The 12,764-nt window shown below is 36.3% G+C and overlaps 1 protein-coding gene across 4 annotated transcripts; it reads left to right on the top strand.

The window, feature by feature from the left end:
* The first annotated feature begins 296 nt into the window (after positions 1-296).
* On the top strand, positions 297-11,097 carry LOC110656143 (tubulin-folding cofactor C). 4 transcript variants are annotated; one of them, XR_002495077.2, is made up of 3 exons: positions 297-1,457; positions 10,737-10,881; positions 11,068-11,097. XR_002495077.2 is itself a non-coding variant. In XM_058150321.1 (2 exons), exon 1 carries the CDS (start codon positions 350-352, stop codon positions 1,406-1,408), a length of 1,059 nt encoding a protein of 352 aa, XP_058006304.1. In that variant the 5' UTR covers positions 297-349; the 3' UTR covers positions 1,409-1,457; positions 10,774-10,999. The 4 variants fall into 4 exon arrangements, 3 of the variants coding, with proteins under 3 accessions (XP_058006304.1, XP_021668443.2, XP_021668444.2); XM_058150321.1 differs by lacking the exon at positions 11,068-11,097 and having other exon boundaries at positions 10,774-10,999; XM_021812751.2 differs by lacking the exon at positions 11,068-11,097 and having other exon boundaries at positions 10,737-10,999.
* The last annotated feature ends 1,667 nt before the right edge of the window (positions 11,098-12,764 follow it).

Here is a 12,764-nt window from a genome sequence, read left to right as displayed (position 1 = left end):
TTAACTAATTAGCTATGTTTTAGCTTTTATATTCAAATAATTATAATTATAATTATAAAAAAAATTAAATATATAATTATTTAAATATAAAATATAAATATAGAAATTATTTTGTTAAAAAGATAAATTTTAAAAATTAAATTATTTTAAAATAAAAAAATAATAAATTAGCGGTCAATTTAATTAATCAGACTTAAATTGATATTAGTGATTAATCTATATTCTCAACATACTTAAGGACTAATTTGTAATTTAGGATTTTACGCTTCCTTTGCCCGATAGATTTGTCATTCCCTCACATAAGCTCCCGCCCAGCTGGTGACTGCTGCGGTCATACGAACAGCCAGCAATGGAAGGAGAAACGGCGACATCACCATCAACAGATCTCTCCAACCCAACCAAACCCCTAGACCACTCCCTTCAAAAAAGGCACCAAGCAATGCTCGATCGCCTCTCTAACCGCCATCAAACCCTCAGCAAATCATCCTCCTCCTCCTCTGCTACTGAATCCACCGCTGCTTTCCTTTCCAAATTCTCCGATTCCAGACTCTCAATTGAGTTCCAACTTTCCGAATCATCGAAACTCGCCGCCACCGATATCACACGCCTAAAATCTCATCTCGTCGATATTTCCTCCTCCATTTCGGCTCTTGAACAACTTGTCGCCGAAAACTCCTACTTACTTCCCTCCTACGAACTTCGTTCCTCTCTCAAAGCCGTCTCGGAACTTAAGCAGTCTCTCGATAGTCTGAACGCCGAGCTTGTCCCCAAGAAGAAATTCTCCTTCAAAAACAAATCTACAAGCAAATCTTCACTCTCTGAACCTAAAGAAACCGAAATCATAAAACCCGAAGTACCAAAACCAGCGTTTGCAATTAGGGATTTGCCAGGAATTAGAAACAAAGAAAATGAGATATTAACAAAAAATTTCAGAAGCTCAGAGACCGGTGAATTTGGCTTATCGGATCTGGATTCATGTGAAGTGAGGTTGATAGGTTGCGTTAATGCATTTTTCATTAATCGATTAAGGAATTGCAGAGTTTATACGGGGCCAGTTATGGGTTCAATTTTGATTGAGGAAGTTGAGAACTGCGTGTTTGTGTTGGCTTCACATCAGATAAGGATACATTACGCGAAAGGAAGTGATTTTTATCTGAGAGTGAGGAGTAGGCCTATAATTGAGGATTGTGAAGGCGTTAGATTCGCGCCTTACTGTTTGAGCTATGAAGGGATTGAGGACGATATGAGGAAGGCAGGCTTGGCGGAGGACACTGGGAATTGGAGCAACGTGGACGATTTCAAGTGGCTGAGGGCTGTGCAGTCGCCCAATTGGTCTGTTTTGCCGGAAAGTGAGAGGGTCGGGGTAATTGAGCTCAAGGATTTGGGAAGCATGAGTGGAGCGAGTTAGGGTTTATGGGACCGTGAATTCTTGTTTAGATATGCGAATTCCAGTGCAGGTAATTTCATTTTTTCTCCATTTTAATTATTATGCTACTGATCTTTTGTGGATGTAACGAGTTTTGATCATTGTGTTGTTAGATTTTGAATGACGGTGGAGAAGGTATTTTGTGGTTATGTATTAGCCTTTGATGGTGGATGGAATACCAATTTCAAATTTGCAATATCTTATTTTCTGGTTGCTCGCCTGAACTTGATTTTTGGCAAATGGAATGAATGACGACATGCTTATGAAATGTCCGCTTTTGCACATTGATTCTTGTCTCTCATTTTGCTATTCATATTTGGTTCATGCTTTAGGTTTGTGTGATAGTTTTGAACCTATACAAATGTTGGTGAAATGAACAATAATGGCTGGCAGTGTTGGATGGCCTCCGAGGCATGGACCTTCTCTCTCCCCTCAATCGTCAGTCTTTGCAAATTATCTTTATCCCAATCTGACGGTAGATAGTTATAGAGCCACCTAGGCTGATATTCTTCGCTTTTATTTATTTTTATTTTTTTTAGGGTGGAGGCCTGACTTTTCCTTCAGTGGATGTGTTTGGAGCTGTATTTGTGTGAATTTTACTTTAAGGAGGTGTTTAGTATGAGGTTAATAAGGGGGCAAATATTACCTTTGGATGTTTTAAAGAGAATAGATTAACTTTTCAAAATTAAATGTTAACCTTGGGGTCTAGATTAATAGTTACTCTCTCTAAGGTAAAAACTTATAACGGTAACATTTTAACCCTTAATTTTTTAACCTTCTACCAAAACACATACTAAAGGTTACAAGTTTTAAGGGAAGTTTGTATGGAAGAGGCATGCCGTGAGTGATATACAAAGAAGCTTGTGGGCATCTTTGTGCATTTTTTAAATTTCTGAAAACAGCTTCTGCGTTTGCTTAAATGCTTTTAGATGCGGCAACACTGACTATTAGCTATTCATGTTGGAGATGTTGACTGTTTGTTTGAAAAGATTGCAATTTGTCATGTAAACCTTGTGGCCAGTGGGATGTTAAACTGCAGAGAGATGAAATTAATAATGCATTTTTAAATTAATGAAGCTGTTTGGATCCTTATAGATTGTTGTGAATCAAATGTTAGTACTAGAATTGAATTTTTTTCTATTTGGGTCCAGCTAGGTTTTGAACTGGTAAACCCAAGTAATCTACTGTTATTTTCCTGGAAGTGAGTTAATCCACAATGCATACATAAGAACAAGAACCACAAAATCCCCATTGGTATTCTAACAACAAACTTCTTGACTTCCATAAGAGTTAAAATCTGTTAAGTGGTTGTTCCTATGCTGTTAAGTAGGCCATAATGGGGTATAGTGGAATTTAGTTTCTGTTCATTTTTCAATTTGATTTTCATTTGACTACATTCAATTGCATTCAACTGCTAAGTGATGAAATTGGTTTTGTTGGTATTGGTTTCCTTTGTGATTAAATCTAGATTTTAGCCAGAAGAACTCCAAAATAGTTAATCATTATTGTCAAACTACTTTTTTCCAACATCTAAAGGGTGTTTTTTCCAAAAATATAGGTTTTAACGTCAATTCCAAATGGGTTTGTGGTTTGTTATACGACATGAATACACATTAATTTTATGATTTTTTTTATCTATCCAATGTTGTTTTTTCCATTGTGGTTGCAAATTCAAATTTCAGTTTTGACGCTAGATCAATACCGTGACATTTATAGTTCATAGAGCTACAGAAAAGTCATCACAAATACAAAAGCTGCCAAGCTAGATATTCTCTCTGTTTCTGTCCCTCTCTATCTCTCTCTCTCTCTCTCTCTCTCTCTCTCTCTCTCTCTCTCTCTCTCTCTCTGTGTCACACACACGCGTGCGCACACTCTTACACCTTTACACATGTGCTTGCATGCTTGTGTGTGTTTGTGTGAGGCTCTGAACCTATAGCTGCAGTACCGTACCGTGCCAATTGTGAAGCTAGACTCTTGATCGTACTACAGTTTCTGGATTTTGCATAGAACAACTTGGGTAGGAGTTTTTTACGATCTTGCAATAAGATGACCAAGACGCCTAAGTGAGAAAATTATGGTTATTTGTTTTTTTAAAGCCTGAGATGTATGGGTTCTATAAACGCACCATTGGTTTGGTTCTAGGGAAGCCTCTCACGTTAGGTTGTTTTGCACAAGTTGTAGAATTGTTGAAGGAGAAGATTTTTTTTTTTTGTGAAACTATCCCCAGATTGACAAATTTGGTAGTTCATGCTTTTGTGTAAGATAATAAGTGAAACCAAATTCATGGAATGCAAAATTCAATTTTTATGTTTAATGACTTTATGAGGTTGATCCCTGGTTGTAGAACACCGGTAGCAGGCAATGTAAATTGTAGCCTCCAATTTTTCTTGAACAACTATTTGTTTTTATCTCCATGCTGTTGTGGTAAACATGTGGAACTCGTTCACCAGAGTTGGAAGATAATCGAGTATGCATCTTTCTTTTGCAGGGAAATTCTTTTATAAGCATCCTACAAATCTTAGTAAGATTTACTCTGAAGATAGGCATTTTGTCTGTTCTTGAGCGCATGCATCTCTTCTGCCTTATTTTCTAACTGTTCTGGTGCTTGCTAGACTGTTGATTTTATTTTATGGACAAAATATGGAACCTTAAGTTGGTAATCACATGCGTAGTAGTTCAGACCCATTGACCGTTTGAGGACACCTCTTCTGACTTTATTGTCGGCCGTTGATCAATTGGATGGAATCTTGCCAGTTTTACCACAATCATTCCAACTAAAAAATTGTAGTCAGAAGGTGGGTAATTTCCTTTGTTAGTTAAGATTATATCCAAATTCAGTCTTATTTAGGGCAAAATCAAAGATTCGTTTGAAGGTTTCAACTTAGCACCTAATGGAATTTAGTGCAAAGTGGTTTATTAATATATTGTATCATATTGTATGGTGTAATACATGATGATTTTGTCTAGATGGTATGGTATGGTAAATAAATATAAAGATTATTAAAATACCTTTTACTACTATTTTAAATATATAAATGATTTAAAAATATTTATTTAAATAAACTATTAATTTATAAATAATGTTATTATAATAATAATCGAAGACACATTTTTTTTAATTTATAACTTAATGTACCTTGTAAATATATACATTTCCATGAAAGAATGAATTTTGTGAGAATAAAATGGGAGTGCAAAAATTTTAAACCATTCTAAATCTCCAATTTAGGGATAAAAGCTGTGGTAAAATGATAGTTTGTAAATTATTATTTTATCACTCAAGACTATCATTTTTTATAAATAATCTTTCCGAACATATAGAGTAATTATATCATACATGTTATGGAAAGTCAATCACTATATTATTTCTCTGTATATTTTGTATTCTGTATTCCTATTTAGGATTTCTTATTTAGGATTTCTTCCTAATTAGTAGAACACAATTATAGGAATCTTCCTAATTAGTAGAACACAATTATAGGAATCAATTGTATATATATACCCATGTACAGATTAATTGAAATCAATGAGAATCATCTCTTTCTACATGGTATCAGAGCAGGTCATCAATCTAGGGTGACTATTTGTTCTCACTACCCAGCTCAGGAGAAACCTTGGCAGCCGACCGGCCATTTCAACCCCGATCAACATTGTCGGCGTCGCCTGAACCCCCTCATTCCACCACTGTGTGCTGTTGCCTGATCCAGTATACCATTAAAGGACTTCTGAGGTTTGGCTCTCAGATCTTATTTCGGTATTTGCTTGATTTATGATTTTGGGTTATTTTGCTGCTATAAGCTCTTTGGATTAGCGTTTCGGTTAGTTTTCTTTGTCTCAACAAATGGCAGGCAATAAGAATGTTATTTCTGATGTAATTCCGGTGATGACTAAGATCACGGAACACAAACTTAATGGTTCGAATTACCTTGAGTAGAGTAAGACTGTTAGGTTCTATTTGCGTAGCATTGATAAGGATGATCACCTTACTAAAGATCCACCCATTGATGATTCACGACAAACTTGGCTAAGGGAGGATGCTCGGTTGTTTTTACAGCTTCGGAACTCGATTCATAGTGAGGTAATTAGTTTAATTAATCACTGTGAATTTGTTAAGGAATTGATGGATTACTTAGATTTTCTATATTCTGGTAAAGAGAATATCTCCCGTATTTATGATGTTTGTAAGGCATTCTACCGTGCTGAGAAAGAGGATAAGTCTCTCACGGCTTATTTTATGGATTTTAAACGGGTATATGAGAAACTTAATGTATTGTTGCCTTTTAGTCCTGATGTGAAAGTTCAGCAGGCCCAACGGGAGCAAGTGGCTGTTATGAGTTTTCTTGCAGGCCTTTCTTCAGAGTATAAGACTGCTAAATCTCAGATTCTCTCCAGTTCTGAGATTTCCTCTTTGCATGAAATGTTCACACGGGTCCTTCGTACAGAGAGTACTCAATCTTCACAGCCTGCCAGTAGTGCTCTTATTAGCCGTAATCCAAATGGACAATAGAGTAATAGAAGAGGAAGTAGAGGAGGAATTACAGGCAACAGAAGTAATCAGCATAATGGAGAGGGTAGTTCTAATCAGGACTCAAGAGGAGTCATTTGTTATTATTGCCATGAGCCTGACCATACAAAATATAATTGTCTGCAACTTCAGAGGAAAAATCAGCGATCACAGATGGCAAATATGGCAGCAGAGAATTCTACAGTATCTTCCTCTGAGAAAACTATTTTGGTATCTGCAGAGGATTTTGCACAATTTTTCTAGTATCAGGCATCTCTAAAGCCTACCAGTTCCCTTGTCACTACGATTGCTGAGTCAGATAAATCCACTACATGCCTTGTGTCTTCTTCATCCAAATGGGTTATTGATTCTGGTGCGATAGATCACATGACAGGTAATTCTAGTCTTCTATCTGCTTTTCAGTCTAATCTCACTTCCTCTACTGTTACTTTAGCTGATGGTTCTACTTCTTGTGACATGGGTTCTGGAACTGCGAACCCGACTTTATCAATTTCTTTGTCTTCTGTTTTGTGTCTACTAAAATTCTTTTTTAATCTACTTTCTGTTAGTAAACTTACTCGTCCCTTAAATTGTTCTGTTTCCTTTTTTCCTGACCAGTGTTTGTTTCAGGATCTTACGACGAAGCAGATTATTGGTAGAGGATGCGAGTCAGGTGGTCTCTACATTCTGAAAAATCATGTACCGCGGTCGCTTGTTTGCTCCAGTACCTTAACACCTCTTGAAGCTCATTGTAGATTGGGTCATCCTTCTTTATCTACCATGAAGAAGCTGTGTCCTCAATTTCAGTCTTTATCAGTACTAGAATGTGAGTCGTGTCAGTTTGCAAAACATCATCGTTTGCCTTCTGTGTCTAGAGTTAATAAATGGGCTTCATCCCCTTTTGAGTTAGTTCATTCTGATGTTTGGGGTCCTTGTTCTGTTACATCTAAAACTGGATTTCGTTATTTTGTTACTTTTGTTGATGATTACTCTCGTGTTACCTGGTTATATTTAATGAAGAATCGTTCTGAGTTGTTTTCTATCTTTTGTGCCTTTTGTAATGAAATCAAAACTCAATTTAATATTTTTGTACGCATATTAAGAATTGACAATGCCAAAGAATATTTTTCAGCACAATTTCAGCCTTATATGACACAAAATTACATTCTTCATCAGTCTTCCTGTGTGGATATTCCATCCCAAAATGGCGTGGCCGAAAGAAAAAATCATCATCTTCTTGAGGTAACTCGTGCTCTTCTTTTTCAGATGAAAGTACCTAAACACTTTTGGGCGGATGCAGTTTCTACGGCATATTTTTTTATCAATCGTATGCTGTCTTTTGTCCTTAATGGGGATATTCCTTATACTACTTTGTTTCCTACAAAATCTTTGTTCCCTATTGAACCCCGTATTTTTTGTTGTACCTGTTTTGTGCGTGATGTTCGTCCACAGGTTACTAAATTGGATCCAAAATCTCTCAAATGTGTCTTCCTTGGGTACTCGCGGCTCCAAAAAGGGTACCGTTGTTTCTCTCCTACTCTTAATCGTTATCTTGTTTCTGCAGATGTCACATTTTTTGAGTCCTCTCCATTTTTTCCTCCATCATCTATGTATGAGAGTCAGGGGGAGGAGGATGATCTCTTAATATATACTGTCCAACCAATGTCTAGTCCTCTCCCACAGCCTGTTCCTTCTGTCTCTAGACCTACTCGACCTCCCGTTGTTCATGTTTATTCCAGGAGATTGGAGATTTCTGACTCGGATCCTCCACCAGCTACTTCGTTGGGAGATCCTGTACCTCATACTGACCATGATTCTGATCTAGACTTACCCATGATCTCTTAATATATACTGTCCAACCAATGTCTAGTCCTCTCCCACAGCCTGTTCCTTCTGTCTCTAGACCTACTCGACCTCCCGTTGTTCATGTTTATTCCAGGAGATTGGAGATTTCTGACTCGGATCCTCCACCAGCTACTTCGTTGGGAGATCCTGTACCTCATACTGACCATGATTCTGATCTAGACTTACCCATTGCTCTTCGTAAAGGTAAACGTTCATGTACTTACCCTATCTCTTCTTTTGTTTCTTATAATCAATTGTCTTCTTGTTCTCGGTATTTTGTTACTTCTTTAGACTCTATTCCTATCCCTAATATTGTTGATGGGGCACTGTCTTATCCTGGCTGGTGTGATACTATGAAAGAGGAAATGGAGGCTTTAGATGCTAATGGTACATGGGAACTATTGCCTTTGCCCACTGGTAAGAAAGCTATTGGTTGCAAATGGGTATTTTCAGTAAAGGTAAATCCTGATGGTTCTGTGGCTAGGTTAAAAGCACGCCTTGTAGCAAAAGGATATGCTCAGACATATAGGGTTGATTACTCTGATACTTTTTCTCCTGTAGTTAAACTTACTTCTATTCGCTTGTTTATCTCTTTAGCAGCTACATATGATTGGCCCCTGCATCAATTGGATATCAATAATGCTTTCCTTCATGGTGATCTTCAGGAAGAGGTATATATGGAGCAACCACCTGGGTTTGTTGCTCAGGGGGAGTTGGATAAAGTTTGTAGGCTTTGTAAGTCTCTTTATGGCTTGAAACAAAGTCCTAGGGCATGGTTTGGGAGATTCAGTGAAGCAGTACAGGAATTTGGTATGCAAAAGAGTAAGTGTGATCACTCAGTATTTTTTAGGCAATCTGAGGCTGGTCTAATTCTCTTGGTAGTCTATGTGAATGACATTGTCATCACTGGGAGTGACTCTGCGTGTATTTCATCTCTTAAAACCTTCCTCCAAACTCAGTTTCAGACTAAAAACTTAGGATTGTTAAAGTATTTCTTGGGTATCGAAGTTATGAGAAGTAAGAAGGGTATTTTCTTGTTTCAAAGAAAATATGTCCTCTGTCTATTAACAGAGACAGGAAAATTAGATGCTAAGCCTTGTAGCGCACTAATGACTCCAACTTTACAACTGTTAGCAGGGGATAGTGAGTTGTTTGAAGATCCAGAGAGATACAGGAGATTGGTAGGAAAATTGAACTACCTTACAGTCACTCGTCCTGACATTGCTTATGCCGTTAGTGTGGTAAGTCAGTTTATGTCTTCCCCAACTGTTGCTCATTGGGAAGCCTTGGAACAAATCTTGTGTTATCTGAAGGGCGCTCCAGGAAGAGGTTTGCTATATGGTAATCATGGGCATTTGAATGTTGAATGTTTTTCAGATGCCGACTGGGCTGGATCTAAGGTTGACAGGAGGTCAACTACTGGATATTGCGTTTTTATTGGAGGAAATTTGGTGTCTTGGAGAAGCAAGAAGCAGAGTGTAGTTTCTCGATCTAGTGCTGAATCCGAATACAGAGCCATGGCACAATCAGTATGTGAGGTAATGTGGATACTTCAATTACTAGATGAGACAGGTTTTAAGACCTCCCTGCCTGCGAAATTGTGGTGTGATAATCAAGCTGCTCTTCATATTGCTTCTAATCCGGTGTTTCATGAGCGGACCAAACATATTGAGATTGATTGTCACTTTATTCGTGAAAAGATTCAACAACAGGACACATCAAAACTGGAGAGCAGTTAGGAGATATTTTCACAAAAGCTCTGAATGGAGCTAGAATTGACTACATTTGTAACAAGTTGGGCATGATTAACATCTATGCTCCAACTTGAGGGGGAGTGTTATGGAAAGTCAATCACTATATTATTTCTCTGTATATTCTGTATTCTGTATTCCTATTTAGGATTTCTTATTTAGGATTTCTTCCTAATTAGTAGAACACAATTATAGTAATCTTCCTAATTAGTAGAATACAATCATAGGAATCAATTGTATATATATAACCATGTACAAATTAATTGAAATCAATGAGAATCATCTCTTTCTACAATACAATATGAAACCATCATAAATCATGATCCAAACATAGTGGTGGGAGATCGTCTCATTCGGATTTGGCAAGTGTTATTGCTCTATCAATATTGTAAAAGTTGGGTTGGCATTGGAGCATTTTCAGCAATTCTCAGTCATAAAAGGTTGTTGTTTTTATTTCTTTATTTTTTTTCCCCTTCCATCTAGCACCTATTAAATTTAAAAGTCGTGCCATGGAATCCTGCACAGATTTTTCCAACTTGCCAGCTGTTGTGTGTTCGTTATGAACTTTCACTTAAAAATCTACATATTGACTCATTTTTCAATATTGCAGTTTGGATTTCTGTGAATGTATTCATCAAATTTCTGCCGCACGTTACATTCACACTGAAGTAATATTTTACATACTCCTGGTATTACACTCATCATACTTCACTGAATAAAAGTTTAGTGGGTTTGTTTAGGAGTTAGGACCCACAATTTGATCTTCAATTTTATGTTAGGGAGGCAAGATTTCGTCATTTCACATTTGCATGGCAACTCTGAGCAAATTTTATATTTAAATTTAGAGAAATTTTTAGATAAAAATCTGTATATTTTGGTGTGAGAGCATGAAACAGTTGAGATTGTGTTGAAATCTTTGGCAATTTCTCCTCGTTGCAGAAAAGTTTGTGGTTCTATTTATACTTACCAACTCCCATTACTGATCTACAGTTTTGCACACAGCATTCTTTTTCAAGCTTTGACTTGATTCTCTTTGATTAGGTCTAATCAGTTTATATGCTTAATTAATTGTGATTTGTGAACAGATCTTGATGATATAATACTTTCATCTCCATCTCTAACCATGTGAACTACTTTGCCTGTTCCATTATTTGAAATTTTGACTTGATTCTCTTACTCTTCACCCCACATTGAAAATATTTATCCACAGGCGTGGATTTGCCCCTCTCAAAATTGGTTCTCTTCAGGAAACGCAATCTCGTCTTTTGGTTATAAATGTTTTTATTGATAAATTTTTGCCCGTATTCTCTTCTGATATCCAATTGAGTGGTACAGAGAGCAAGATACTTGCCAAGGTATGTATTTGCTGTCATTTCATTGGTGTTAGTCATTCAGTGCCTGTAAATTAGTATTTTGATAATGGAAATGCTGCAAGATTCAAGTGATGGACAATTTTCTTACTTTCTTTTCCAAGTTTATTTCCTATATGCACGGTTGTTCTACATTTTATTTACGTTGATTATTATTTTGACATCAAGCAGATTAGCTTGTTTCCACACAAGCAATTGAATCTATGTTTTTCTCCTTGGATGAGTAATACATAGAGTCTGAGAAGTTTGAACTCCTTTTTCCTTTCCGTAAGCCTTCATGCTAGTCTATGGGATTGGGGATTGGGGATTGAGAACTTGAGAGATAAAGATCCAAATAGTCGCACTCGGATGGTAAGGTACTGAGGATTTTTGGCAGCTAAGCAATTGGGCCCTCATATGAACATCTGTCTTGATTCTGAGCTGGGTTTCGATAGACCCTACTAAGGATTCTGGCCCATAAAGAGTCCTTTTGTTAATTTATATCTGGGAGGGTTTGGGTACTTGGGTTCAGGATTTGATATTTTAGTTGGTTTTTGGATTCTAAGATAGTGAGGTTGAAACCAGAAACTAGACCGCCATCAAATACGCCTTAGTTTTTGCAAATTTCGAATTTTTTTATCCATGTATAAGCTAATGAAGATGGATTTTGTTCATTCCCAACTTTTTTTTTTTTTTGGAGTTGGTGATTTAAAAAAACACCTGTCTTTAATCCAATTTGAAGTCCTGGCAAATCTTCTTAATTTTTCTATATATATTCAAACGGCACATACTTAAAAACTCTAGATTTCCTTCTTCCTACGCTTTATTTTCTTGTGCCATCTGTTTCGATCTCCTAACGATGCTGGGTTGAAAATAAAGTCTCATCCTATTGTCATTTGTAAAAATGAAGAACCTTTAATTTTCTCTGATTATCAGTAGTGATTTTCAACTATTGTCTTAGTTGGGTGCTGTTCTGATTGAGGGAAATGCAAGGTGATAATGGGACTACATGATTGGAATCTGAACTATTAAAGCAAATTTGGTTAGGGAATATGATGAAATTGGATTTTGGTCAATTTTTGTTGGCAGGCTACTCTTACCAGTTAATTGGTTTGGGTAGAATTCAACATTAAATTTGGCCCTTATCAATAAAAGTTGAAGTGCACTCAAAATCTATGCACGTTAGGTGTATGTCCTACGCTCAGCTTAAATCAGTGTGAAGAGAATATAAACCTGCATGATTAAAATATTAAATGATATTGAATCATTTTCAGAGGCATAAATACAGTTTGAGTTTCAATCAAAGCTAAATAAATTAAAAATTATATATATATTAAATGGTATAAGGGAGCTGCAGGCTAAACAGTATGTGATATAGATGAGTCGACATTGGTAGAATGCAATACTTGTGGTGAGATAAAGGTGTATACTTAAATTATTTTGTGATGACTTTGACCATTGCTCTCCTTATGTTGAGTAATGAAGGTAGCAATTCTTGTAGGTGAAGGTCTATAGATTTTTTTTTTTTAATATTACTATTACTTTATCTTCTTTTTTAATGGAAATATTTTGATGAGAAATATTTTTTGGTATGAGAAAAAGGTACTATAACCCGATCGCTAACATATAATTAATTAAGTGAATGATAGCTAAGCATATCTAATGTTACTGTTAATGGGTGCAGTACTTAACTAAGCAAGAAGCATAGCACGTGCTGTAGAGCTGGGCTTTTTGTTATCTTTTACAAGCCTAGAATGTCAATTTGATCAATCTTCTTTTTGTTTTGATTTAAGTATGAGTTGATTCCAGTTTTTGCAACCCAAAATAATTGGATTATTTGTAATACAAATTTTTTTTTTTTTGGAATGCCTCAATTAATATACAATATT

Source organism: Hevea brasiliensis, chromosome 7, assembly GCF_030052815.1.
Source record: "Hevea brasiliensis isolate MT/VB/25A 57/8 chromosome 7, ASM3005281v1, whole genome shotgun sequence".
NCBI classification, from domain to species: domain Eukaryota; kingdom Viridiplantae; phylum Streptophyta; class Magnoliopsida; order Malpighiales; family Euphorbiaceae; genus Hevea; species Hevea brasiliensis.
This window is presented reverse-complemented; position numbering and strand designations above follow the sequence as displayed.